Source organism: Lissotriton helveticus, chromosome 3_1, assembly GCF_964261635.1.
Source record: "Lissotriton helveticus chromosome 3_1, aLisHel1.1, whole genome shotgun sequence".
Taxonomy (NCBI): domain Eukaryota; kingdom Metazoa; phylum Chordata; class Amphibia; order Caudata; family Salamandridae; genus Lissotriton; species Lissotriton helveticus.
Genome location: NC_136061.1, coordinates 1662170333 through 1662197056, shown reverse-complemented (window position 1 = coordinate 1662197056; position 26724 = coordinate 1662170333). Strand labels below are relative to the sequence as shown.

Here is a 26724-nt window from a genome sequence, read left to right as displayed (position 1 = left end):
ATAAAGAGATATATGGGCGCAGTATATTGTCCAGATATTTAGAGATGGCTTCCAAAGGGGTCCCTATCGTTGAAACTATTGGACGATATGGAGGGTCTTCTTGGTTTTTGTGGACCTTGGGTAGTCCGTATATGCATGATACTTTCCTATCGGATTTATTTAAAAATTCAAATTCTTTTTTGTTTATAATTCCTGTGTCTAAGGCTTTAGTTGTTATTTTATTGATTGTTTTCACTATCCTATTTGTAGGGTTCAACTTGATCTTTTTATAGAATATCGGATCATTAAGCATCTCTAACATTTTATTCTCATATCTTGCAGTGTCAATCAGGACTATTCCCCCACCTTTATCGCTGCTTTTAACAGTGACAGTTTTGTTATTTTTGAATCTATTTATTGAATCATGTTCGTCCTTTGTGATGTTATAGATTGGTTTAGGGACAAATTTCAAGGTTTGGTCTAATTTATTTAGCACCGCTTTCTCAAAGATAGCGATCTCTGGACCTACCTGCTCTAAGGTAGGTGTAAAGGTGGATGGTAGGGCCACTATATTGGGGAATATGTTGTCTAATGTTAGAGGGTCATTTTCTGTGAAGTATCTTTTTAACCTGATTTTTCGAAAAAAGGCATGAATATCTTGATACAATTCGAAGATGTTAACTTGAGCATACTGGTGCAGTTTAATATATAGCTGGTGTTTTGTTATATAGATAGCCTGGGTGTTTACCTTCACATTGCCGATGATATACCTGCATACCCAGGTATTTAAAGGAGCCCGGGGTCCACTCTAAGTCTACAGGGAGGTCTAGCGGCCTGCTAAGATCGGGCCTCAGTGGGGAAGAAATTTTTTAGGGGTATTTACGCGCAGTCCCAACAACTCCACAAACTCCTCTAGGATAATCATCACTATGGGGATCCCGCGAAAGCCATTACGTAAATAAACCAAGATGTCATTTGCATATAGCGAGACTATATGCTCAGTCCCGTCCAACTCTATTCTCACTCTCCTGCCTAAGATGCTGTACCAGCGGCTCCATGCCGAAGGCAAAGAGCAGTGACGACAAAGGGCACTCCTGCCTCGTTCCTCTGTAGATAGGGTATTGGGTAGACACTGTGCCTCCCGTGCGCACTCTAGCCCTGGGGCACGCATATAAAAGGCGGACACATTTCAGCCATTCATCTCCCAACCCTATCCGCTCCATCACTGCTAACAAAAAGCCCCACCGCAAGGAGTCAAAAACCTTTTCCAGGTCTACAGCCATCAGTACCGCATCAGGAAACATCTCTAAACCTTGATGGTACATCACATGGTATAGCCTCTTTAAATTATTGGATGTTGAACGTGTGGGGGTAATCCCGTTTTGGACTATGTGGACCAGTCTCTGCATTTGTGGCAATAGCCGTACCTCAAGCACCTTGCTGAGTATTTTAAAATCAAGGTTCAACATCAACAGTGGCCTAGAATCTGTCGTGCTCGCCACTTCCTTCTTGGTTTTCCACAAAGGGATCGCCAGCGCCTCCCTAACTGATGGCGGAAGATGACCTTCCCTGAACGCCACCCCGTACATCTGCACCATTCTCGGGGCCAAGCTGTTTACGAAGGCATCATAGAATTCAGCCGGAAGGCTGTCCGGCCCTGGTGCTTTACCCCGTGCCATTTCTTTGATGGCAGATCTGATTTCTTGTAGGGAAACTTAACAGTTTCCCTAGAAGCCTGGTCCAGACCTCGCAAACCTATTCAGGTACCCAGTCAGCCTTTCCCTCTCTACTTTCGCCAGTTTCCCATATATCCTCTTGTAATGGTCTCTAAACGTGTTGTTGATTCCTTTCGGGAAGTAGATCACCTGTCCATTAGGATCCAGGATGCTAGGAACCGGGGTTCCTCTGCCGTAATCAACCAGGTCAGTAGTTTCCCTGCTCTGTCACCCTCCACATGTTGCCCTTCATGATAGGCCCGAGAATCCAGCATCCGTAGCCTATCCCATGTAGTGTTATAAATGGTCTTCACAACTGCCAGTCGTTTCCGAGTGTCAACCTCCGCGCCAGACTACCTATCTAGTGATCAAATCTGGGCCTCCAAGGATTAGAGTTCCTGGTGGATTTCTTTCCTAGCTCCCACCATCTGCCCCATGCATTGCCTCCTGACTACAACCTTAAAGGCGTCCCATTCAATCAAAGTGGAGCTAGCTGTCCCCTGATTCTTCTCAAAATACCTTGTTATAGCCCCGGAGAGTGTTTGTCTGAAGCTGTCGTCATCAAGTAAGTTGGGATCTATCTGCCACAGTGAAATGGGGGCCCTCTCAGGTGTGGGGGCGAATCGCATCAGTAGAGGACTGTGGTCCGAAATGGATCTTCCCGAATACTACGCCTCAATGTACATCGGGGCCAACCTGTTTGAGCAGAGGAACATATCCAATCTAGTGTGCAGGTCATAAAGGAAGGAATAGTAGGAGTATTCTCTCTTCTGTGAGTTGTATACTCTCCAGACATCCAGCAGCTCCCACCCTGCAATCCAGCCCCACAGGCCCTTGGCAGTTACAGCCGCTGTTGTGCCCCTCAACGGGAGAGTGGATCTGTCCATGTTTAAATTGCTTATACAGTTAACCCCCCCCCATATCAAATCGCCCTCCACCACCCCCGAAAGCGGTTTAGAAAGGGGAGTCAGGAAGGCTACCTGGTCGTGATTTGGTGCATAAACACTCCCCAACGTCACCTCTTTACCCTTCAGCTTACCTTTTAAAATACATACCTTTCATCAGGGTCAATTATTGTACGAGAAGCCCCCTCGCAAACGCAGAGTACCCAGTCGCCATCTAAGCCGCAGTCGAACAACCTCTGCCTCTGTAAGGTGGGTCTCCTGCAACATCACCATGTGCACGCCTCTGGCGTTATATATTTAAGGATACTATACCGTTTTGAGGGAGAACCCATACCCCTAGTATTCCAAGTCAGGAGCTTAAACTCCTCAGCCTGTCCATTACTCATGATTAACATCCTCCCCCCCCTCCAACTCCTCCCATCAGTGTCTGCAGTAGACCCCATAACGTGGAACAACAAGCCCAACTATGAAACTCCCCATCCCGTGAGCGGACTGACAACGGTCAGCTGCCCAAACTTACAACAAACCATCATTCCTAGCAGAACGCTGCCTAGTTCAAAGATGGCGGAAGACCCATCTGGTCCTGTATGTAGTGCGGGGGCAGTCCCCCTCTCGCAACACTCAACAAGATCCTCCATTCAGTCATGGTGCCACCATATGGAAGCACCCTGGCTGTACGTCATATTTAAGCAATGTCATCTGCTGTGCGTGGGGTCAGCTTCAGCAGCTCTATGTAATTTCCAGCGTTGTCCTCTGAGTTGGACGAGCAGCTCGCCCGACCTGAAGAATTGTCCCCGACCTGATCCCGCCCTCCGGGCGACATCAGCCGTGCCACTGCTTCCAGTGCAGCCTCTCTTTCCTGTTGTGTCTGAGAGGCATGGGCCTTTGCAGCGCCCTCGTCTTCTTGGGGTGATGCTGCCGACCCCTAGCCTCTTGCTTCTCACCTCTCGCGCCCGGCTGTGACTTAGGCATGGGTGCACCTTTCCCATATGCCTCCAACCAGGTCCAGGCATCCTCCGGTGTGTAGCAGAAGTGAGTAGTGCCATCTAGTATAATAAGGAGCCTTGCTGGAAACATCAAGGAGTACTGCAGCCCTGCCTCTCGGAGGGCTTTCTTGAATGCTATGTAAGAGGCTCTTTGTGCCTGTACTCTGGCAGTAAAGTCCAGAAACATGGACACTTTACTGTTACCCAATGCGTACGGGCCATGTGATCTTGACTATGGCATCTCTGTTTCTGTAATGGAGGAGCTTGGCCAGCACCGGTCGCGGAGGCCTCCCCGGGGCCTGTGCTCGTCCCGCCACTCTGTGCACCCTCTCCAGAGCAAAGAATTGAGTTAGTGTGCCAGCCAGCATCAGCTCCTGAAGCCACTTTTCGAGGAAAGACACCTTGTCTGACCCTTCCATGTTCTCTGGGATCCCAACAACTCTGATATTATTGTGCCTATTTCTTCCTTCGGCATCTTCCGCTCTTCTTTCAAGCTCCGTCACTCTTGAGGTGAGCTCCTCTAGCCGAACTGACCCCTGCTTATGGCCCGGTGCTAGCTCCGTAAGAGAGTTCTCGACTTCTGTGACCCTATCTGCTAGCTTACGGTGTTCTGCCTGCAGGAGTCCCAGCCCGACCGACACCGCTGCTATATATTGCTGCAGTGCCTTTTGGTTTCAGAGATCACCGCCAGTATTTTATCCAAGTGGATATGTAAAGACAGGTCTTTATCAGCAGGGTCCCCTTTATCATTTCCGCTGTGCTGGGGGGATGGTTCCCGGGTGTTGGGTTGGGTTTCCAGTTTTTGGTCTTCAGGCGCCCCATTTCACTCACCGGGGATTTGGTTCCGGTGTCTCCCCCACCAGTGGGCGGCCTCCGCGCTTGACAGAGCACCGGACCCCGGCCTTCAAGTTTGCTTGTCCGTTCCTTTACCAGCTCCCACCGCAGTGTCTCAGGACACTCATCCCCTTTCTTTACGTTTCTATTAGTTGCATGGGCCCTGCTATTTAGAGGCTCTATACGGCTGGTGCTGCGCTGCCAGCACTTTGCTGGAACCTCCTGCGGCTACTTGACCCCTCTGGTTACTACGATTTCCCGGTCAGGACTAATCTCGGATTGTGTGCTCCTCTGTTCTCATCTCCACCTGTACAGCACTAGTATTTCTCTTGCTCTTAATGGCCTTGAACTGCCTCTCTGTCCGGACTCTTGGTTCTCTCTTCTTGCCGGTGTTGCAGCACCCTGAGCAGATCCCTTCTTCCCTGTCCTATTCTCGTGTCACCCTCTCAGCCAAGGGTTTGGTTCACCTGCACACTTGAGGGACGATGTGCTGTTCTGGCCGAGCCCTGCCTGTCTCCCGGCCGGGCGCAGTTCTTCTTGCCTTGGCTTCGTTGCGCCACAATGTGGCGCCTTTCTCCTGTCCGAGTGCAATCGGACGGCCACCCCTGCTCTATGCCTCACGAGATCCTCTGCTGTTATAGGGTCCTCCGATTTCACCCAGGCCTTTCGAACTTGTCTCCCTCGCCGCAGGCTCTCTTGGGGCCTTTTGGGCCGCTTCACTACTCCTCTAGGCCTCTTCTTTCCGACCTTCTTCAGGGGGGGAACATTCAGTTCCGTTCCTCCCCCAGCCGCGCACCCGACCCGTCTCGCGAAGGCCCTGCCAAGGGAAACAAACTCCCCCCCCGAGCAGTGGCTCCTCACCTCTGGCTCCTATATTCGGGCCTGAGAGGTCTCCACATTTCCAGCACGCCACTGCCCAGTGATGCTAGGCCAGGATTCCTCCCCGGAACCGGCTCTGAGGACTTGCACAGCTCAAGGGTGCCTGTCTTCTTGTACCACCGCTGCCTCCTCAGAGTGCTTCGCTTCCCGTGCCATCTCCTCACCTTCTGTGTTCTTGTTATAGGAGTGCCTCAGCATCGCACAGCCTCGGTTAAGACTGGGCGAGGCCTCCCTGGGAGCCGCATCCCCCCCACGACTACGATGCTCCAGGGCCTACAGGCCACTTCTCATGCACGTCACTGCGGGAGTCCTGGGTGTGTGTTCTGCTACTTCCTGCCCTCTTATCCAGGCCTCCTCAGCTTTCCCAGATATTGTCTCTAGTATCAGAGGGGTGCAACCAATGTAATTCTCTACCTAGTAACATTCGGCCAGGATATCCCACTCGGGTCCATCTCCGGAGCTCTGCATCTGAAAGAGACACGTTAGTGATAGATTCCTTACCTTAGAATATCCCCAGGCGTCAGACTGGATCCGGAAAGTTTTTCATCAGCGGTATACCTGCGCATCGGTAGGTGGCGTCGTAGGCTCCGCGTCCATCCCTGGAGTCGTAAGCGCCGAGATGACGTCACGGAGACCACTTATGCGTCACGCATGCACGCTGACGTTAGTTCTTTCTTTTTCTGCGCCAGCAAGCGTAGATCCGGTTAGAGCACTTACCCTTGTCATTTTTTGACTTACTTTTTGGGAGACTTTTGTCTCTATTTCTTTTGAGTCTTGACTCCTGGTGCCACGTAAGGATGCCTGGATTTAAATCCTGTGGGGCTGTCGCCGTACGATGTCGGTGGCCGACCCCCATGGCGTCTGTCTCTACTGTTTGGAGCGCGACCATGACTCCCGGTCATGTTCTGACTGTCTGGCCATGGCTCCGAAGACTTTGCAGGAGCGGTCCCCAAAGCTGCTGGAAGCCAGGCAGTCGTCTCCGCGCCGTTCGAGTTCTAGGGGTCGCTCGAGGGACCGTCCACGGAGCCATCACCACCACTCCTCGGTGTCGAAGTCTTCCCCCTCGGAATCGGGTAAGAGACATCACAAAAAGAAGTCGAAGAAGCGTGATCGCTCTCCGACGTCCCCCGCGGCTCTGTTGGAGCCTGGGAGTCCCACGGCCTACCCACCTTATCCGGGTCCGTCGGCGACTCCGGCGCAGGTGCAAGAGTTTCTTGCTGCCATGGACTGCCTTTTTAGGCCTAGGGCTTCTGTCGGCGCCCCTTCGGGCCCCGCGGTCCCTTTTGAGGGCACTTGCTTGCCCCAGGCACCGCCGACGGCTCTGACCCCGGCACTGCAAGGTCCTCCTCTGGCGGCTCGGGCCCCAGCGCCTCCAGGTTCCCCCGGGGCTCCGGCCCCTGCGCCCTCGGCAGCTCCGTTCCCGGCGCTGCCATGGGTTCTGTTCATCCCACCTCCGCCCTTGCCCGACCTTCCGGGCAATTTTGCTCCGGCTTGGGACCCTAAATGGGACATGGAGCCGGATCGACGCCGACTGCCCGGCGCCATTCCCGACACCGTTGGAGCACTTGTTTTCCTCTGTGCCCCCACTGCCGCTGCCGCCTGTGCCATGGGCCGTGGAAGAGGGGGATGACTGGGAGGGGTCGGAAGACCCTCTGGCACAGCAGTGAGAGTCTGAAAATGAGTGGGTGGATGACTGAGGACGCAGGCGGCCTTGACCTCTCCTCCGAGCCTGGATTTGTGTCTCCTCCCACAATCATGGAGGAGGGAGCCACGTATGCTATGGTGCTTCGTAGAGCACCTGAGGCCCTTGATCTGCCTACTGTCACTCACAAGACCAACCTCCTTACAGAGGTGCTTCAGCCAGCGGCAAGTTCTATGGAACCTGTGCTCCCGTTTAATGAGACGGATGTTTTGATAGGCACCTGGTCTAGGCCAGCCACAGGGGTTCCTGTGGACAAAAACGGGGCCAGGCGTCATCACCCGGCACTGGGTGACCCGGCCTTTCTGGCAAATAATTCCACTCCGGAGAGCCTGATCATTCAGGCCTCCACTTCCCAGAGTGCGTTCCCTACCGCTCCGCCAGATAAGGAATCGAAAAAGCTGGAGCAGTTTGGTTAGAGGTTATTTTCCTCTGCCAGCTTGGGGCTGAGGTCCGTCAACACTGCATGCCTTTTGGGCCACTACTTTCACATTGGAGACCCTGCCCCAGTGTCCGGAAGAGGTTTGGGCTGTGCTTTCCCAGGCTGTGGCAGAGGGGAAGGATGCAGCGAAGTTTGCCATTCGGTGTGGCCTGGACACCGCGGATTCTTTAGGGAGAGCAATCTCCACAAGAGTGGCCCTGCGTCGCCATGCCTGGCTACAGTCCACTGGGTTTTCAGGGGATGTCCAGAGTTCCCTCATGGACATGCCTTTTGATGGTACTCGCTTGTTTGGCGATAAGGCAGACAGTGCGCTGGAGCGTTTCAAGGACTCTTGGGCTACGGCCAAGTCCTTGGGTCTCTCCACCACACGCCCGGCCACGTCTACCTTTCGTTCCTTTCATGGCCACGGAAGGGGCACCCCTGCCTGCTCGTTCAGTCAGAAGCCTGTGAAGGAACCAACCTCAGGGCAGCCGTGGGCGTGGAGGCCGCCGTGGCAGCACAGGGGGCCAGCGTGAGGGTCAGTAAACTCTGCTCCCGCAGTATCTGCCTCAAAGCCTTCCTAGTCCGAGCTTTGGGGTGCACCCCACGCCAGTGGGCGGCAAGATTCGACATCACATCCCCCACTGGCGTTCTGTCACTTCCGACAGGTGGGTGCTGCAGCTCGTCCGGAGGGATTACTCCCTCCCCTTCGAGTCTACCCCCCAGCCATGCCACCTCAGTTCCACCGCATGTCGCGGGATCACTTTGCGCTTCTCCAATTGGAAGTCATGGCCCTCTTGGCCAAGCGGATTCCTGGGCCAGAAGTAGGGCGTGGTTGTTATTCCCACTACTTTCTGGTCCCCAAGAAGGACCAAGGGGGCTTGCACCCATTCTTGGACCTCAGGAACGTCAATCGTTTCCTCCGGAAGAAAAAGTTCAAGATGTTGACTGTAGCTCAGGTCTTTGCTGCCCTCGACCCTGGAGATTGGATGGTAGCGTTGGACTTGCAGGACGCATATTTTCACATCCCCGTCCTGCCGGCACAGCGGTGTTATCTGCGGTTCACGGTAGGCCAGGAGCATTTTCAGTTTGCCGTGCTCCCCTTCGGCCTTACCAGGGCCCCTCAGGTGTTCATGAAAGTGAGGGCGGTGGTCACAGCTCACCTGCGCAAGTCAGGCGTGTCAGTTTTCCCCTACCTTGACGACTGGTTGTTGAAGGCGGGCTCGCCCCAAGCAGTTGTCACCCACCTTCAGACTACGGCCGACCTCCTGCATTTGCTGAGGTTCTCCATCAACGTGCCAAAGTCGCACCTGAGTCCCTCTCAGAAGCTCCCCTTCATCAGAGCGGTTCTGGATTCGATGCGGTTTCGGGTTTATCCTCCCGGGCAGCGAGTCCGGGATATTCAGGCTATGATTCCGATCTTTCAGCCTCTATCCCGGGTTTCAGTCAGGATGACCCTCCGGCTCCTGGGCCTGATGGCCTCCTGCATCCTGCTAGTGCAACATGACAGATGGCATATGCGGGCTCTGCAGTGAGACCTGACGTTCCAGTGGGCACAGCATCAGGGCAACATGTCCGATCATGTCCAGATCTCGGAGGGCACTGCACAACAATTGAAAGTTTTGTACAGAACTGATGTCAATGCGCATGGGTGGCGCCTAAGTAGTCTCTGTGATGTCTTCTCGGTGCTTACGATGCCAGCGATGGACGCGGAGCCCCACGACGCCACCTACCGACGCTCAGGGGTACCGCTGACGAAAAACTTTCCGGATCCAGTCTGATGCCTGGGGATATTTTGAGGAATTGAATCTATCACTAACTAATGTCTCTTACAGATATATCGTTACACAAGTAGTAACTTGTGCGTCAGGCCGAGAATATCTTGCTGACTTCCTTAGGCTCCGCTATTCTCCCACGGCGCTCCGCTCTCCGAGCTTCTGCCTCTCCTTCCTTCTTTTAGCAGTGGGGGTTGCCTCAGTTCAGCGCCGCTCCGAAGTAATCCGATCGAGGCCCCTCAGAGGCCGCCTCCCTCCTCCGGAGACTCCAGTGGTTCAGGGCCTACGGCCTGCTGTTTACTCTCATTGATTCTCCACAGAGCCCTTCGGCGTCGGTGAGTTCCTTTTTCGATTTTGCAGCTGCTGGTGTGCAATTATGGAATTCCCACCCCTTCGGTGAGCCACAGAATCGCCCCACCTCGTATAAATGCAGGATTCATTTGGAACCAGGACGTAGCCTCGCTATTATGCGGCCGTCATGTTGGTGCTCCCGGCCACGCCCTCCCAGGGATGCCCACATACAAGACCATGGTCTTTGAGTCCACTCCCCTTTGCTAACACAATTGCAGTTTGACCATCATCACTCACAGTTGGGTTGGCGCTTGAATGTATGGTGGATTCAGGTTGCCGAGACCAAGACACATGTCCATACAGCCATTTCACGCTACATTGATGCACATAACAGCACGGTCAAGTCTCCAGTGACACGCTGGAGGCCTTGAAGGCCACCATTATAGGTGACATTAACAGTCATATCTCGGGAAGGCGCAATAAGTGCCACCAGGAGATGACTGACTTGGAAACTTGCATCCTGAGACTGAAGGAGGCCTACGCCGCAAACTCCCTATACGAACAAGAGGTACTCCGTCAATTTCTTGTGGACAAGGCCCGAACAGCCTGGCTTACTGCATAGAGTTGCATCTACCAATGGAGCGACAAAGCCTCTGCACTGGCTCTGTACTAATATGGGGCACTGCACACCTATTTCTTACATAACAGATGGGAAGGGATTTAGACATACTGGGGACACGGCCATTGATCAATGCTTCGCCACGTACTGCACTTCCCTGTATGCATGACCGCTGTGGAAGGACCCATAAGCCCTCCGAATTTTTGTGAGGAACTTGCCTACATGCCCCTTGGCTGATTTGGAATGAGCCTCCCTAGACAAAGAAATCACCTGCAAAAAGCTGCGTGAGGCCCTGTCTATTCTCCGTTCAGGCAAGACTCCTAGTACTAATGGCCTCCCGTTGGAGTTTTTTAAGTCATGCAAAGGGCTACTCATGGACCCTATTTGGAGCATGTTTAGGTGGGCTCAGGAGGATAGCGTGCTCTCCCTTGACGTCCATTTGGCTGAAATAGTACTTATTCACAAACAGGAGCTACCATCTGATGACTGCTCTTCTTACCATCCCATTTCCCTCCTTAACACGGAGGTTGAGATATGGCCAAGGCCTTGGCCAACAGGCTTTCCTTTGTTATTGCTACCTTGGTTTGGGCCAACCAGTCGGATTTTATGCCTAAGACGGCTACTCGACACAATAGCCGCCACATGCACATCATAAAGGCACTGGCACATAGGTTACCGGGTGCCCATGCATTTCTCCTAGTGGACTTCCCTAAGGCGTTTGATTCCATCTAGTGAGACTACCTATTCTATCTGCTACAGAAACTCAATATCGGGCCCAAATTCGTCTCTTGGATATGACTATTATATACTGACCTTCAGACAAGAGTGAGGGTGGTGGGTGCGATGTCTGCCCTATTTCCACTGTATAGCAGGACGAGGCAGGGATGTCCTTTGTCCTCGTTACTGTTTGCAAAAATGACCGAACCCCTTGAGGGATGGTTAAGGGTTGACACCCTGGTGAGTGGCCTGAGTGGGCGCCAGGGATCACGGACAGGGTTGCACTATACAGTGATGACATGCTTGTTTTCCTGGATAACCCCTGGTGCCGGAGCCTGGATCCTTTAGATCCTAGGGATTTTCAAGACTTCTTCCGGAATACACATTAATAAAACTGAATCCTAGGTATACCCCTTGGCGTGGCCCCCAGCAGCACTTCACTGGGCTCCTGACATTCGGATTCGCCCAGAGGGTTTTCATTACTTGGGAGTGTATGTGATGGATGGCCCTTCTTGAGTTTGGGACTACAATCTTAATCCTCACATAAACTGGGCGACTTGTGACTTTAGTTTTTAGCTCACTTTGCCTTGGCTAATTTTGGGGCAATCTGCCATATATAAAATGGCTGTTTTGCCCCGTTTGTTATATCAGCTACCGAATTACCCCTTTCCGCTCTTGACCTCAGTCTTCAAGACATTAAATAAAATGCTACAGAACTTTCTGTGGCAGCACCACGTCCCGAGGGTTGCCTTGTCCAAGCGGCATAAATCCCATTACAATGGAGAGGCCTTGCAACTCCAGATATACTCTCCTGTACCAGGCATCTCATCTCATTATCATAAATGAATGGTGGTTTAACTCTACAGCAGACCCCGGCTTTGTCACCGAGCGGTAATGGCTCATGAAAGGGACCCCCCTCCTGCATCTGCTGTATGGAGGGGTTCCTTCAGAGGACCTGCCCACAGCTACGAAAGTAACACTCCAGCTTTGGAGGGGGACCCATAGGGTCTTTGGGTGGGCAGGATGCTTGACGAGGAAAACCCTGTTGTGGCATGGGACCCAGTTGCAATAGATTACCACCTTAGAGGGCTTCAAGCCATGGAACATTATTAGCATCTCCAAGTTGGGGATGCGATGTCAGGTTCCGCAATTAAATTGTTTTTTAGAGCTGCGAATTTCCCCAAATGCGATGCAGTGCGCGCAACAAAATTTGTTTTATTTATTTAAATGTTTACTTACATGTAAAAATCCGTAATCCATACATTACTGCCTCCCACCCTGCCCCTCCCCCTCCCCACGTCACCCCCCCTGCAGGTCCTCCCACTGCCGGCCGTGGCTGAATTCAAGCTACGAGACATCCGCCCAGTCCGGCCTGTAGGCTAGGAGAACACACCCACATACTATGCAGTGGTCATTCCCATCTCCACACCTTCCCTTCCTCTCTTGCAGGAGACATGTTGTACAGACACATGGTCCCAAAGGTCTAATTCGCCAAGAAGGAATGTGTATGAACTTACAGCCTTTCGCTGTGGACTGAGCTGTTCTAAGCAATATTTAATGTTTTAGTTCCCATCGGCAAAGAGTTTGGAAGAGGAAATGGGAAAAGCTGTTTTAAGAGAGAATTTTAAGGTTCTCCACATGAGTTTAAGATTGTCCAGTCTGTTTTTTGGAATTTTTCTCAGATAATCACTCAGAAACAGTCTGCGACTGGCACTTAGCATCCGAGAAAATGGCTATAAACAAAATTGACATTTTGCCACAGGGAGTAATGCCCAGTGTCCAGAGTTAGCTTCCCAGCTGAGAACGGACAAAAGACAGTTGGGGAATGCCCTCCTGATATCAGCAAGTCTTACAAATCCCTTGATGTGAGAAAGTCCAGGCGTTGATATAGCTTTGGATACTTCTGTGTCAACACACCACTGAGTGCTGGAAGAGGAGCATACTTGCTCACAGGAGGAGCATACAAACATACTTTAACACCGGTGCATTTAACCCCTCCCATGCTCATGACGAGCTCAGCTCGTCATGAGCCACGGTGGCCGTGTGCTCATGACGAGCTGAGCTCGTCATAACGGCCACAACGCTCGCACACGGGGCTAATTCTCCCACTGTGCTGAGCGTTCTAAAGAAACAGGTGTGGCCGTGACGAGCTCAGCTCGCCATGAGCACACGGCCACCGTGGCTCATGACGAGCTGAGCTTGTCATGAGCACCGGGGCGCTGTGCGTGCCCCCCGCCCCAGGCAAGGGGTTAAAGAGACACAGTTTTTAATACGGTACAGGGGGTCACCCTGATTGCGGGCTTGCCTGACTACTAGTGCACGTGGCAGAGGATACTTACATTTGCAGCCCGGACGGAAGTAGAACCGGCGGAGAGCAACAAAGAGGTGAATGCGTCTGCCAGACAGCCCTGAAGAAGTCTAGGGGTAATCCCCTAACGACGAATCATGTGTTGGCTAGGCGCAGAAAATTAAAAGACCAAGAAGAAGTTCTCAGTGTTATCATTACTAAAACATTGTTTATTGAATTGAGTCTGTGCTGAGAATTGATGTTCAAAGCTTTGGATAGACTTATTGTAGTAAATTGCTGTGATTGGTACAGGAATTGCACCTCACGAAGAGCTGTTGTTACTTATCAGCCCTTTATCTTCTGCCACTCCCAACAGGCTCCGGCTGACTCCTCTCTCTCACACGCACATGCCTAGTTACATCACACACTCCAGGGAACCATCACAACAGGTATATTGGAAAGGTACAGGAGAGGCCCACATAATACTGGAAATAACAATAAGACACTCCACAATCATGTGTAAAAATACATTTGAAAGGAAATCTAGGGAGCCTTACTCATAACATGTGGTTTGCCTTCACTGTCCTGTCCGCTAGAGTAGCAAGAAACTACTTTGCATCTGGAATGTTTACACCATGAATATATATGTGTTTACCTTTTCCCGATGGATATTACAGTTACACGATGTGTTTTTTCCTCCCCACTTCACCTATATGAAATTGTAGCACCACTTTTAATATTTTATTTTACTTATTTATCTTATAGATGCCCCGAGCCTTAAGGAGTCCACAGAAAAGGATGTCGAAATGTATACAAGTAGGTCAATGCCTGTGGCAACTAAAGCCAAACAGTGCCACAACCTGATGCTAAAATATACTCGCTGGCCTTGGTGGAAGAAGCTAGGAGATGAATTCATGGACGAGGATGATGTTGTCGTAGATGATGTCCGCTTAGAAAATAACAGTTTATATATAGCTGGATTTAAACCATCTCTTTTCACCAACTTATCTGATGCAAATGCAGAAACAGGAGATTTAACCCAGGATGCACCAGTGCCTTGACTGTTCCAAGATAATTTATTTGCATACTAAGCCGGAACTTTTTTGGACTCTTCTACGTAAAAATATGGCATCTGCGCGAAGAATAAACAAGATTGTACTCGGAATGGTACTCCGATCACTCTTTGGCATTTTGAATTTCCCAAATATCTCTAGAATTGTCTCAAATCGTTGGTTATACTGTTTGTATTTATTTTATAGGCATAATACTCAGAAAAATAAAAATATATTTTATATTCGATCTTTGGTACATTTATTTTGAATGTAACATTTGCATAGTTATACACCAGGTTTTTGCAACCTTGCATCGTTTTTTAGTAATTATATATTTGTTCGAAAAATGAAATAGAGCATTTCTCTTTAGCAAGCCATGTGGTAATATTAATATAAATTATACTAATACTACCATGTTTTTAGGTCTGTCATTTGAAGTTTGGTCAGGATATTGTTTTTAGTATTATATAATATACAAACCAAACGGGCCTTAGTGAGGGGTCTTCACCCACTGGTCAGTTAAGTTTTAATTCGTATATTGCTTATGCTTGTGGCAGCATATAGAAAGGGGCAGTGAGTCAGCCCACTTCAGCCACTGGCTCCCCTCACTATGAGTGATGGCATTGTTCTTGTACACAATGTGCACATCCACCGTCAAAGTAGTTGCCTTATATGCCAGTGCTGGTGAGTGAATAATGTGTCCTATTGTTCGCTTTAACTTGTTTTTCCTTTTGCAAGGGCTGGGCAGCTCCTCACACACTGGTACCATTGTGAGTACTGCTGTGGCAGCCATCTTTGAATGCTTTTTTTCTTATTCTTTACCATTGCTAGATGGCAGGTAGGGTTGTTTCAACACAAAATGACAATGAATCATAAAAAAGAAGGTATGTGCATGCAAGAATGTGGGAATTGTTTAATCCTTTTTGCCACACTTTATCTTTACTTTATGATTCCAAAGTGGCTGATGTGTTGAAAGCAATGTGTCGCCATCTTGGGATGGAAAACTACAATAAAGTATTGCCAACTAAAGAAGTATTGACAAAGCCTATCTGCAGCCAGATATTAAGGGGTTAGACGCATTGTTTTTGCCCTTGCTTGTTTATTTAGTGCTTAAGCATGTAATTGTGAGATTTCTAAATCACCTATATCTGATGTAAATAAGAAATGTCACTATTGCCATCTGTAGAGATATTTAGTTTACGTACCTCAGAAGGTTGGAAGACCCAGTCACCATTGTCGGAGCTCCAACTCTTCATCTACTGAGATCAGCAGAGAACATGTAACCATGAAGGCATCGTGTACACATCAGGGTATTTTATGCTGATGTGTGCATTGTGTCCTCCTGGTGCGTCCTTATTAAGGACGCACCAGGAGGACACAATGCACACATCCTTATGTATTAAAAAGTCAATAAACACCAGTTCAAACTCGCAATGAAAAGTGACCCTTTCAATGAATTTCTCAATCGCATAATGGAAGGAGTCTGGGACCCAATCAAGCTATATGTGTTCGACTTCAGTGCGACTTAGGAGTGCCCTTGTGCCCTTTCTTACCACAATGTCAGTGTGTCCAGGGGTAAGAAACGTGAAATGCAAGTGAACGGAAGTAGCCAAGACATACACATTGTAAAACCACGTATTACATTTTGAATTACGTCTTGCCTGGATACTTTTGCATGGATCAAATCACATTACAGGGCGAATGAAATGAAATTCTAATTAACTTGGTTAACTGAGTGCACATTATTGAATTATTGTAAAACCATCTGTGCCACCCTATAGTTTATCTTGGAGACAGGTTAAAAATTTCAGAGGGCTCCCCTGACACCAGAGTTCTAGCAGTTTGCAATTTTAAAATTCGGAAAAATTGTGCTTTCTCTAGAGGTGCTCAACAATTGTGAATAGTCTTCCTTTAACTATTCGTTTTTTTCGGATTTCTTTGCTAAAACGCGAAAATGTTAACCTTAAATCTTTCCTGCTTAGTGTTGTACGATTTTCATCTTTAATATTTTATTTGGAAAAAAATGTTAGTTTTGCAGCTAATTAAGTCAGTCTCTTATAGATACTTCTTTAGATTCCTGTAGTCCTATGGTTCTTAACCTGCAGGTCCATGAGGCCTACTCGACGGGCCTGCGACTGCTAAGAAATGTAAATAATATTACAAAATTCATCAAATATTTATAAATAAAGGAGAAAAGTGTAAAATTGAAAATTTTAAAACATTCTGTGAATGTTAAGGTATTTGAAATTGGAGGTTAGATAAAATTGGTATCTTATGATTGATTTGTGGTAGCAGTTCAAGTGCATCAAACAGAATATAATATGGAGAATTGGCGACCTCAAGTGAATTTCGAAAAGCCCCTAACTTCCCACTAAAATTAAAAAAAAAAAAAATGTGTGTGTGACTTATATAAAATATTTCATCATTTATGTATGTGTATGATGAATACTTGTTTACGTAGTTTTGTGTATTGTTTTGGAGTTCAAATTATAAAGGATGCTTAGGCCGGGGGCCCCGGATTCCGATAATAACTTAGTTTACGGTCCCTGAATTCCGATATTGATTTATTGAAAATCCCCGGACTCCAGTAATGATTAATTGTGGGTCCACAGAAGTCAAATGGTTGAGAACCACTGTGTATAGTATATGTGCACTGTGCTTCACTCGTCCAACCTGGTGGCATGACGATTGCTTACTGACAGGTTTCTTTAACAGTTCTAATCCTCTTGGTTTTGTTTTCAGGTTTGTGTGGGTCGGGAGGCTTAAACCATTGCACAGGTTAATTGTAGCATCATTATCTGCATATCATTTTACAAGAAAGCAAGCAGTTCTACTTTTCTGCCAAGTATGGTGTAAAATGGTTCAGTTGTTATGGATACTGGCACGCACAATATTTCATACGGGAGTTAACATGGGAAACACATTTCTTTTCTCCCCCTCCCTTTAACTATATTTACCTTCACGTATGTGCATGAAAATGGCATGCCAGCCTTTAGCTCAGTATGCAAAGTGATTGCCAAATTTGCTGCAAATCTGTCCATGTGATGAAAAGCAATAGGCTGCCTTTGTGTAATATATATATATATATATATATATATATATATATATATATATATATCTCGAAAATCCAGAGAAACTGTCCCTTTAAACTGGAGGAATGGACTGGTGTCCTTTTTCAATGTCTGTGAAGCTACGTTTTTTTAAAAACTCAATAAACCCACTGACATGGCAGTAAGAGGCATTTGAGGAAGAGTCGCCTGACTCGAAACGCGTCATGCCTGTGTACCTTTTAAATAAAGAACAAACCAAGTATTTCTGGTGTGGTCCTTGCAGCGCTGCATCTAGCGCTTGTTCCTGTTTGATATATATATATATATATGTGTGTGTGTGTCTGTTTATTTAGGAACGTGTGTGTGTATGTATAGGATGGGTGTGGACAGATGACCTTTGGGACAAATATAGTGGAAAAACATCTGTTTGTAAGCACATTAGGCCAGTAATTATATAATATTTGTCAAACTTTTGGGGGACGTAAACACTACTATGAGGCTGTGGGTGACAACCATCCCCAGTGCCCGTCATGTCAAGCCGCCTCTTACATTTGACTGCTTTTTTTAGGTATGGTTGGTCCCTCTCTGTGATGACAAGGTGAGCAATAAAGTATTGAATGGAGAGCTGCCCAAAACAGTGGCCACGTACAGATTAATTGAAACATTTCAGCAGTCCTGTTTCTAGGTCTCTGCTACAGCCAGCTTTATCCGACTGTTGGCAAACTCTTCTTTTTCAATATGGAATATATACTAAAAGTGGGCTTTGGGTCAGCCCATGCTTATGATTGAATGGATATTTGTTTTCTGTCTCGTGTCTGCTCTTTCATCCCTATTCTTGTGTTGGTTCCACCCAGGAGCATTTTGGTCTGACAGCATTCTGATTGTTTAAGTTATATTCTTCCACTGCTAACTTAAGAGCACACCTTTTTTCTTTTGTTTTCAGCATTATATAGATGTGCATGTGTTGTCTTGCTCAATTCCATGCTTGTTACTCCCTTCGTACTCTCTATTAACTCCCCTCTCTTTTGTTCCCGCCTCGCTCCTCATGCACTCTTGTTTTATTTATTTATGTTGCAAGGGCTCTTCATCTGCAAGCTTGTTACTTTCTTTATTTGTACTTTTTGTTCTTACTTTTGATGTACGGTACTGTTCTAATGTCACATGCCGCCATAATAGAATGCTGAATTAAAAGTAACAAAATAACCTCGTAGCATCATAACGAATGAGCATGCGCACACATCACAAAATAAATGCAGGTGTTCCAATGCACGCGTGCCTATGAATCTTGACGCATGCATCCGCATGGGAACAGCAATCAAAAAAGCATTTTCAAAGCCAAGAGCTCGGCCTTTTAGAGTCGTAATGTGTTGGTTTGGCCAATGGATTTTCCAAATTAATTTTGGAAGCACGTCACAGCTTGCTTGTGTAGAGGCAGGCCACTCCTTTTCCCATCTCGCTATAGCTACGTTCCCTGCACTTTACACATGCACAATTCTGAGTTTGCCCAGGCGTTGAGTGAGTGCCATGCTTCTGAACAGAAGCTGCGTGACTTTTTTGACCTTGATCTTTTAGAACAGACCTGTTAGTCCACTGCAGTCATGTCAACTGTAACCACAGCATAGTAATGACAGGCCTTAGTAGATCAAGATACCCAGTGCCTATCTGAAAAACCCTGAAAAAAGCCTTGAGCATTTAGAACCGCTAGGCCACTTTAAAGAAGGGGGGTTCAGATTAGAGTATTTATCAAAACATTCCAATGCTAGGCAATAGGGCAGTGTCCTTGGATACGCTTGTAAACAGTAGATTAAACACAGACCCCCCACACAAAGTGCTTCTCACCCCCTCGGCCACTGTACCCCTCCTGCAACAGTTAGTTTATTGCTCATCATTCAGTGATCAAATACAAATTCTCTGTGGGACATTACAGTACCTTTTGTTATTGTATCTGTAACCACATTTATATAGTGCTTACTATGTAGGAAAAATAACTCTGCAATCATTTTCTAGCTATTTACAAGGAAACCAGACAAAGTGCGGAACGAGTGATTGACTGAATGTGCTCACATCAGCTTCAATGTGTCCAAAACGCAGAACGTTCCTTAAAAGTGTCACTTTATCATCATCCAACTACGAGAAATAATCAACATGGGCGCCTTTTATAAACAAAGTAAGACAATTCCATTTGAAATCTGCGCAGACTTATATTTTTTATCAAAGGGTACTTGCACGATAGTTTCAAATCTCAATTTATTTTTGGTTGTATCTTCCATCCTGTGACCTCTCTGGGATTATAGTGTCACTTCGACAAAGTAGATATTTAATCATACAAGCCAACACACTCTATTCAAGCGGGTGACACCCGGTTTTAAGACTGAAAATGCTGTTTGTAGGTGTTTGTGGTATTTCTGTAGCGCAAACCCAGCCAAAAATGCCGTGGGGCACTCTAAGGAGTTATTTTTATTTTCTACATCTTAAACCATTCTGTAGTCCATTAAAAGATAATGGAGAAATTAAATCCCCTCAATTTAATTGCTAAATCTCCCTAGCTTTTTCTAAATGCTGAAATGTTTGGCAGACACTGCATTGTCAGCTCTGAACCAAAAGAGTACGGGACGCAAAAAGATACAGAAAAATAGGTATATTCAGTATTTTATAACCGTAGGGTTGAATCTTAGTTCCAGATTTTCTAGAAGAGTAAACCTACGTAATGTGGAATGCTTCATCATGGGCTTCCTAACCCCACCCTGGTAAGATGGTGCTACCAAGGCGGGTCAACCTCGCAGCATGAGGAAGCTCTTGATAAAATATATTTACTGGATAGAATGGGGATCCAGATTTTAAAATACCTTAGGGTGCACCTCCTAATCCTGCAGGTTTACCCTCAGGTGCTTTAAGACCTGGATACCCTTTTATTGGTAGTTACTCTGGGTATGATGAAAAACTAAAAAAGGGGATGTGCAATAACTTTCTCATCCATTCTCTTGCTGACATGTTTCTGCCCATGTTCTAGCCTAATGAAAAGTCACACAGGCATTCCTCTTGGTTAATCAAAGAGAGGATCCCAACCTAACTTAAAATCACACCTTTGTGCGGGTGAAACCTGCAACATATATATATATATATATATATATATTTATATATATATATATTTTATATTTTTATTTTTTTTAAATATTTTTTTTGCTTGCAGGTTAACTGGCAGACATCGCCCCTTGATGAAAGTGTGACCATGGTTTTTGACCATGGTGTAAGCACCTGCCCATAGTGGGGCTGCTATTTCCCTCAATGTGAAGACGGGAAATCCCTCTGAAAGATCCGTGGCTGCAAACTTAAGTGATGTTAAGTAGTTTTGTAAAATAATGCAAAAAGTTGACAAAGCACCCATGGGGCATAAAGACTAGGATCAGTAGAAGAGGCATGATAATGAAGCCCAACATGTTCCTGGTATACCAAGCATGTGCAATGCAAAACGTTTTGCATAATAGATTAAATGCAGAGAGGAGGACAAGTCGTTACAAAAGACAGCACACCATTCTGGCAAGGATCGAGGCAATTATTCAAGATTAAATCCGATCAGGAGGCCTCATCAGGCCCTGTTGACTTGCCCTGAGGAGTCTGCATGATAGCTAAGGAGTCACCCTTCCACCTCAAGTGTGCTCCTCAGGGCAAAAGTAGAGCTCAGTTTGGCCTATTACTACGTAGTGCAATTTGTGCAGTGCCCATGAGTAATAGTGATAGTCCTCTCAGCAGCTTCACAATGCATCTTCGCATATACACAGTATATGTGACTACAACAGATACGTGCCAAAATGTATACAAACCCTTTGCTTTTACTACGCATAATGTAAAGCTTCCTGAGACTGTTAAGGGAATTAATTTATTGTGCTCATCAAGGCATTGTCAAGCTTTGCCTTTTCTCTCTGCGTTAGGTCTGTCTGTCTGTGAATCTCTTAATCTTACTGTGGATTTAGAGCCCAACTATTGCTTACCACTGGTTAGCTTTAAATATTATTCCTTTTTGTTTGCTTCTTATTCAATGGCTTGACTTACTCTTCTTATGTTTGTCCCTCACCAAGCGCATAACCCCTTTACCATATTTTTGATTCGATAGCTTTAATCCTTCCACTGCTTAAATCTTTCTTTCTTTCAGCACCCCATGAGAGTGCTTGGGTTTTCCAGCTTTCTCCCTCATATGCTCCTTCCCACCACCGAACACCCACTAGCTCGCTCCTTCTTGCTCTCTCCCTATTATGCTGATCCTTTCCTCGTATGCTGCTTCCCCACCCTCCCGTTCCCATGTTGCTCTTTCCCTCATGTGCTGCTTTGGCCCTCCGCCCCCAACCCAACAATATTTTTATTTAATTCCCCCCACTTGCTCCTCCATTCCCCTCTACCCCTTGTGGGCCTTTCAGCTTTTTTTTGTGGACTATTTTTGGAAGGTCCAGCAGCTGCCAGAAAAAGCGCTTCCTTGCACTTATTGAACTATGAGACTGGCAACAGTGCCCACCTCGTGGTGCCTTTTTTCTTCTTTTTTTAATGTGCACTGCATCGAAAAAGCCAATAGGTCCAAAGTGCGTACCCTATTGACTTTTCCAATGCTTGTTGGTTTTTATTTCCATTTGTTGTTGCAGTGACATTCAGCACTGCAGTGGGGTCAGCCTGCTATGTCGCAGGGGCATATTAGATAATCTTCTGTATGTGGCTCTACTTTCTCCAGGTGGTCTGCCAGATTGTGGACCCTCTCCCAGCAAAAATAAGACCCTCAGAGCTCGAATTTAGAGGAATATGTATGAACTGGTTCTTCTGAGGCTGGCCATAATAAACAACCTCTTCCACCATCATAAAACACTGGATACAGAACACAAGTCCATCTGCGTTTTCCACTTGACAGAAATGCAGTCCAACTTGACAAAGAAATATGAGAGAATGCAATCAATCCTAGTGGCAGGCGGACCGTTTGACCGATTCTAGTACCTAACAAAAATACTTAATACTGCACTAAATCACATGCAAATGTTGTTTCTTTCTTCAGTTTTACATCCACATCCACATATTACAAGTTTTCCCAAGAAGCCTCTAACCAAACCGCTGCATTCAGAACTCACTTTGACATAACACTTTTTATAGTTCCCTCTACCTTTTTTCAAATGGCCCTCTCCTTACCCCGTCCTCTGCATGCCCCGTCCTCTGAGAATACCCTAGGCCAAGTTGAATGCCTGTATACCTTAATCTCTTTTATTGTTTTTCTGCAAATTTCCCACACCTCTGATTAGAATTTTTATAACTAAATGTTTTGCATATACATTTACAATAATCAATATCACACACATTTATTTATTGCGTGTACTGTGTGATATTCATATTAAAGTTAACTATAGCTAATGTAGGCCCCAATTTAATATGATGTGTTTAGCCAAGTAGGTAATTTCCCTTCATGGTAAACAGAGCCTGCCCTGATTTACTTTATCACAACTTCAATATAGATTGTCTTTTAATTTATGATTTTGAAATGCTTTAAATCATATTGACTAATCTATTAATGTATTTACTACTGATTTACGCCAAATGTAAGATTTGAATTTGTGATTTTGCTAATCTGTTAATGAATCTTCATACTTTGCATATCACACACTCCCTGTCATTTTTGTAGGGCCAAATGTGTTAAACGTTATTGAAATGTATTGATTTGTTGCATCAAGCCTCAATCCGGAACTAAAGGTCCATCTGCTTGAGTGCAGCTTGTACTTGAGTAAGGACTAGACATTTGCATGGTGCAAAGTGCTGCAACCTCACATTTCATAGATCATAACCTTCCCTTCTTTGAAACAATATCCCTGTAACATAACAGTACTTCTCTGGCCTATTTATTCATCTCAAGAACTTTTGCAAGCATTCATATAACCCCATTAATGATCACACCGAATTCCTAATAATGTAATCTGCCACAATGAAACTTGAGTAAATGCCTGCACCAATTTCCTTGAGAGCACAAGTTTAATCCCAGTAACTAACAACCACTGGAATAACCACCCACCTTGAGTGCTGGAGTAGCATGCTGCTCACTTTAAATCGCTTCAACGCCTCGTCAGGAGAGGGCAACATATAAATGCCTTTAGAGTACAATAAGAGGCAACTAATGTACAAAAAGAATAATTTATTTAGATTTTGAGGCTTGCCTATTGGGTTTTCCTGTAAAGGTAAGATTTATGTCCAGAGTGCCATCAGCCGTTATCCATAAAGCACAGTCTACCACATTTGTCTAACTGATGTTACACCAGAAATTCTGTGATCCTAAAGGCTCAACAAATGTTAAATGCAGCCCTAGTTGAGCTTAAACCACCGGATCCTCGCTGAAGTAATCAGCAAGGCAACCTACGGTGAGTACTTGAATGCTGTAAGACCAGGCTATGACTAGGCAAGAACTTGTGCAAACTTTCAATGCCCTTTGGAAGGTTTCTTTCACCATGATGCCTCTGCCATTCCTAAAACATGAGCACCTGGGAGTTCCCTTGATTACCCTACCTCTGTCCTTTTTCAGCTGTCGGCCCAAGGGGAAATATATCTATTAAGACGAGACTACAGGAGAGGTCTAATGTAAAACAATGGAGGTGAGTGGGATGATTTGTAGAGGGCACTCTTATGACTGCCAAAGGCTCCTTCTAGTCTATTGAAGCATCCCTTGAACATTCTAGCAGGATTTCTAGAGCTATGTTAAGCCATAATTCCTCTCACTTCCACCTATGCCCTCCATAAACCATGACGTTCATCCCTTCCCTCTAATTGTTCCATTTGCCCTCTTTCACTCTCCTGCTCCTCCATCCCAGTCCACTGGAAAGTCAAGAAACCTAGGACTGGCAACTCTCAATGTTGTATTGTTCCGTCTTTTGTGAAGCAAAGGATTTTGGGAGAGTCGTTTCACAGAGTTATCTTTCCATCCCTTTTATATTGTTCCCTACTTTTCTCTCTGCCTCCCCTTTTTCCATCTCTTAAGTCACTCACCCTGTTCTTTGAGGTGACCCTGTTGTAAGATACAGTACTATACCAATAAGGAACATATTATAACACATAAGCTTAACTGTAAAAAACAAGGGACATAGCCATCATTAATGTAGAAAGAACAGTGGCAGCGGGGTCTTGCTGCATGGAATGCCAAATCCAGTTACGCTCCCTTTACTAACTAGGAAGAGGTACATTTCATCTCCTGCATTATGACCAATGCAACTCATGCTCTCCAACTGCTAAAAACACCCAACATTTTGCTAAATTACTTGGCAAGTTTTCACCTGAACTACGGTGATGCAATGAGCATCTCCTGAAGCAAAACAAGCTGGTTTTATGATAGTTGTTCCTTGTTTGGAATTCTTTGCTGGGACGCGCCTATGCAGACTCTCGCCTGGAGCGTCACTTTAATTTACAATTTTGCAATAGTATTACAGCTTCTTCTTAAACAAACTATAAGACAGGCAGCCTGGAAAACAGGTAGATATGACAAGATCTCAAAACTTTGGAGACCACTGTAGAACCACCTCTTCTTGCTGCAAGGACTCATTCACAAGTCATGTAACCCATCTATTCCGGATTTTTTATTGTATGTAAATAAACAAGACAACGTAATCCTCTTGCCTTAAAATATCAGTATAATTAACCGGTGGGAAAAGCAGTCAATAAAATATATGTATGAAGATATATTGTCAGTATCAAATAACCAATACAAGGGTGGAATAATCCTCACCTCTATGTTCTTTTTTTTTTCCTCCGTTGTGAAAACTTGCAAAGGCATATAATCATGTGTTATGTGGTTCTGGCGCCCCGAGCCCGCAGGCTGCCGGGCACAATTGCTCCTGGTGTGCCTTTCTGCTCCATTAGAGGGCGATGATGAGATCACCCGCCCAAGATCTCTCTAGAGGCGAGTGTCCTAATCATTGTACCGATTCCTGTCAGAGTTATGTGTGTGCTAGTTCCAACCTGTATGCGACTAGTGGCTGCCAAGTTTTAATTCGATTTAATGACCCACTTAAGCAATCAAGTTTACCAATACATTCAGCTGTTGATAGCCATTCAGCACAAGTTGGAGATAAACGTGAGACCTATTTTATGCAGATTTCCCTACGTGTGATAATTATCAGTGTAAGTAATAGTTGTTCTTGGGGTTTCCTAGCTCTTCCACTAGGTCATTATCTTCTAAGGCCCCAAAGACAATCAGTGATAAGCTTACCTCTATTCTTCTTTTCAATAGGATAGTTAGTACTGAGGTTACGTAGTTTTCGGCTCCGTCTCGCTACAGCCGCCATTTTGTGTTTAGCCGCCATTTTATGTTGCCTCACTCAGGCAGCACGGCTAACGCGGTAAAATGGTCTTTTCTGCCTTTACTGCTACTCCATGTCTTTCCCGTTAAAGAACAACCTTTGTCCTTGTGTACAGCACTGATGTCAGGGTCTGGCCGAGTTCGTAAAGCCATGTCTAGACTGATTAATCCATGTCTTACTCCACTGTTTGGGTCCCACCATTATTCTCATCTTTATCTTGTTTAACTGGCCTTCACCATTCTCTCCGTGTGTTCTCTTGTTAAATAGCCCTTCTTTTGAAGCATTCTACACATGTTTGCCACCTGCAAATTGAATTACGGGCACTAGTGTTGATTAACCTGAGGGGAGGAGAGCACACGGGGTCTGAAAGGAGGGTGTGTTTTAGACATCCGATAGCTTGTTTTCAAACTATTCCTATTTGTCAGTTTTGTGTATATTGGGAGTTGTCATTGTAAACTTGTTCTGTATAATAGACTGTGCGCCACGGATTGAAGTAGCAGTCTCTTGAGAACCTACCTGTGTGGTACTTCTTAGATAACTGTACTTAGCTACAGCTAATCAATCTACTTTTCTACGCCTAACAGAGTGTCTCGTGTCTCTGTCGGTCGAGGCAGGTGAACTCTGAGATCTTAGGCGTGCCATGCGCCGCCTGGCCCATAAGGTCAGGTTCTCCAATTGGCGGCCCAACGTGTGGGCGACTTCAGCGGTAGTAGTTTTGCCCGAGAGTCGTGAGGAGCTTCGCAAGAAAATTCCGGAGGATTTCACGACCCACATGAGCGACCCCTGCATGTCGAAGTGGACCGAAGGTCTTTTGAAGCGTGGCTACTCCTTCCCGACGGCTGCTGACGACTGCTGCCCTGACTGTCGCCCTGCCTTGGCCCTTTGGTGATGATTGGTATCGCGAGACGTTAGACGGACATCTGTTGGCGTGAGAAAAACATTTAGTTAAGTATTTGTGGGTAGCGCCCACTCTTTGTTTTTGTTTTTGTTATTCGATTAGCGCGCTAACCAAAGCCATGGGGTAAGTACGTTTGTGCTGTGACTCTATTGTCTGAAAATCCCTTGACGTTTGTAAGGACGTCCAGTTCGTTACGAAATGCCTGGATTTAGTAAGTTTAAGAAATTTTGTTGTTTTGGTTGTTCTAGGGATTCCCGGCTAGAGGATTCTTGTCCAATTCCTCCAGTTGGAACTCCTACTTACGAGCTTTA

At 46.4% G+C, this 26724-nt stretch overlaps 1 protein-coding gene across 1 annotated transcript in view; it reads left to right on the top strand.

Moving 5' to 3' along the window:
- The window catches only part of IQCB1 (IQ motif containing B1), a 378653-nt gene extending 364247 nt beyond the window's left edge, over positions 1-14406 (top strand). Inside the window, exon 15 of the mRNA XM_078682448.1 lies at positions 13873-14406. Within this exon, the coding sequence (XP_078538574.1) occupies positions 13873-14168 (296 nt within the window). The 3' untranslated portion in view covers positions 14169-14406. The remainder of the gene's footprint in view (positions 1-13872) is intronic.
- The last annotated feature ends 12318 nt before the right edge of the window (positions 14407-26724 follow it).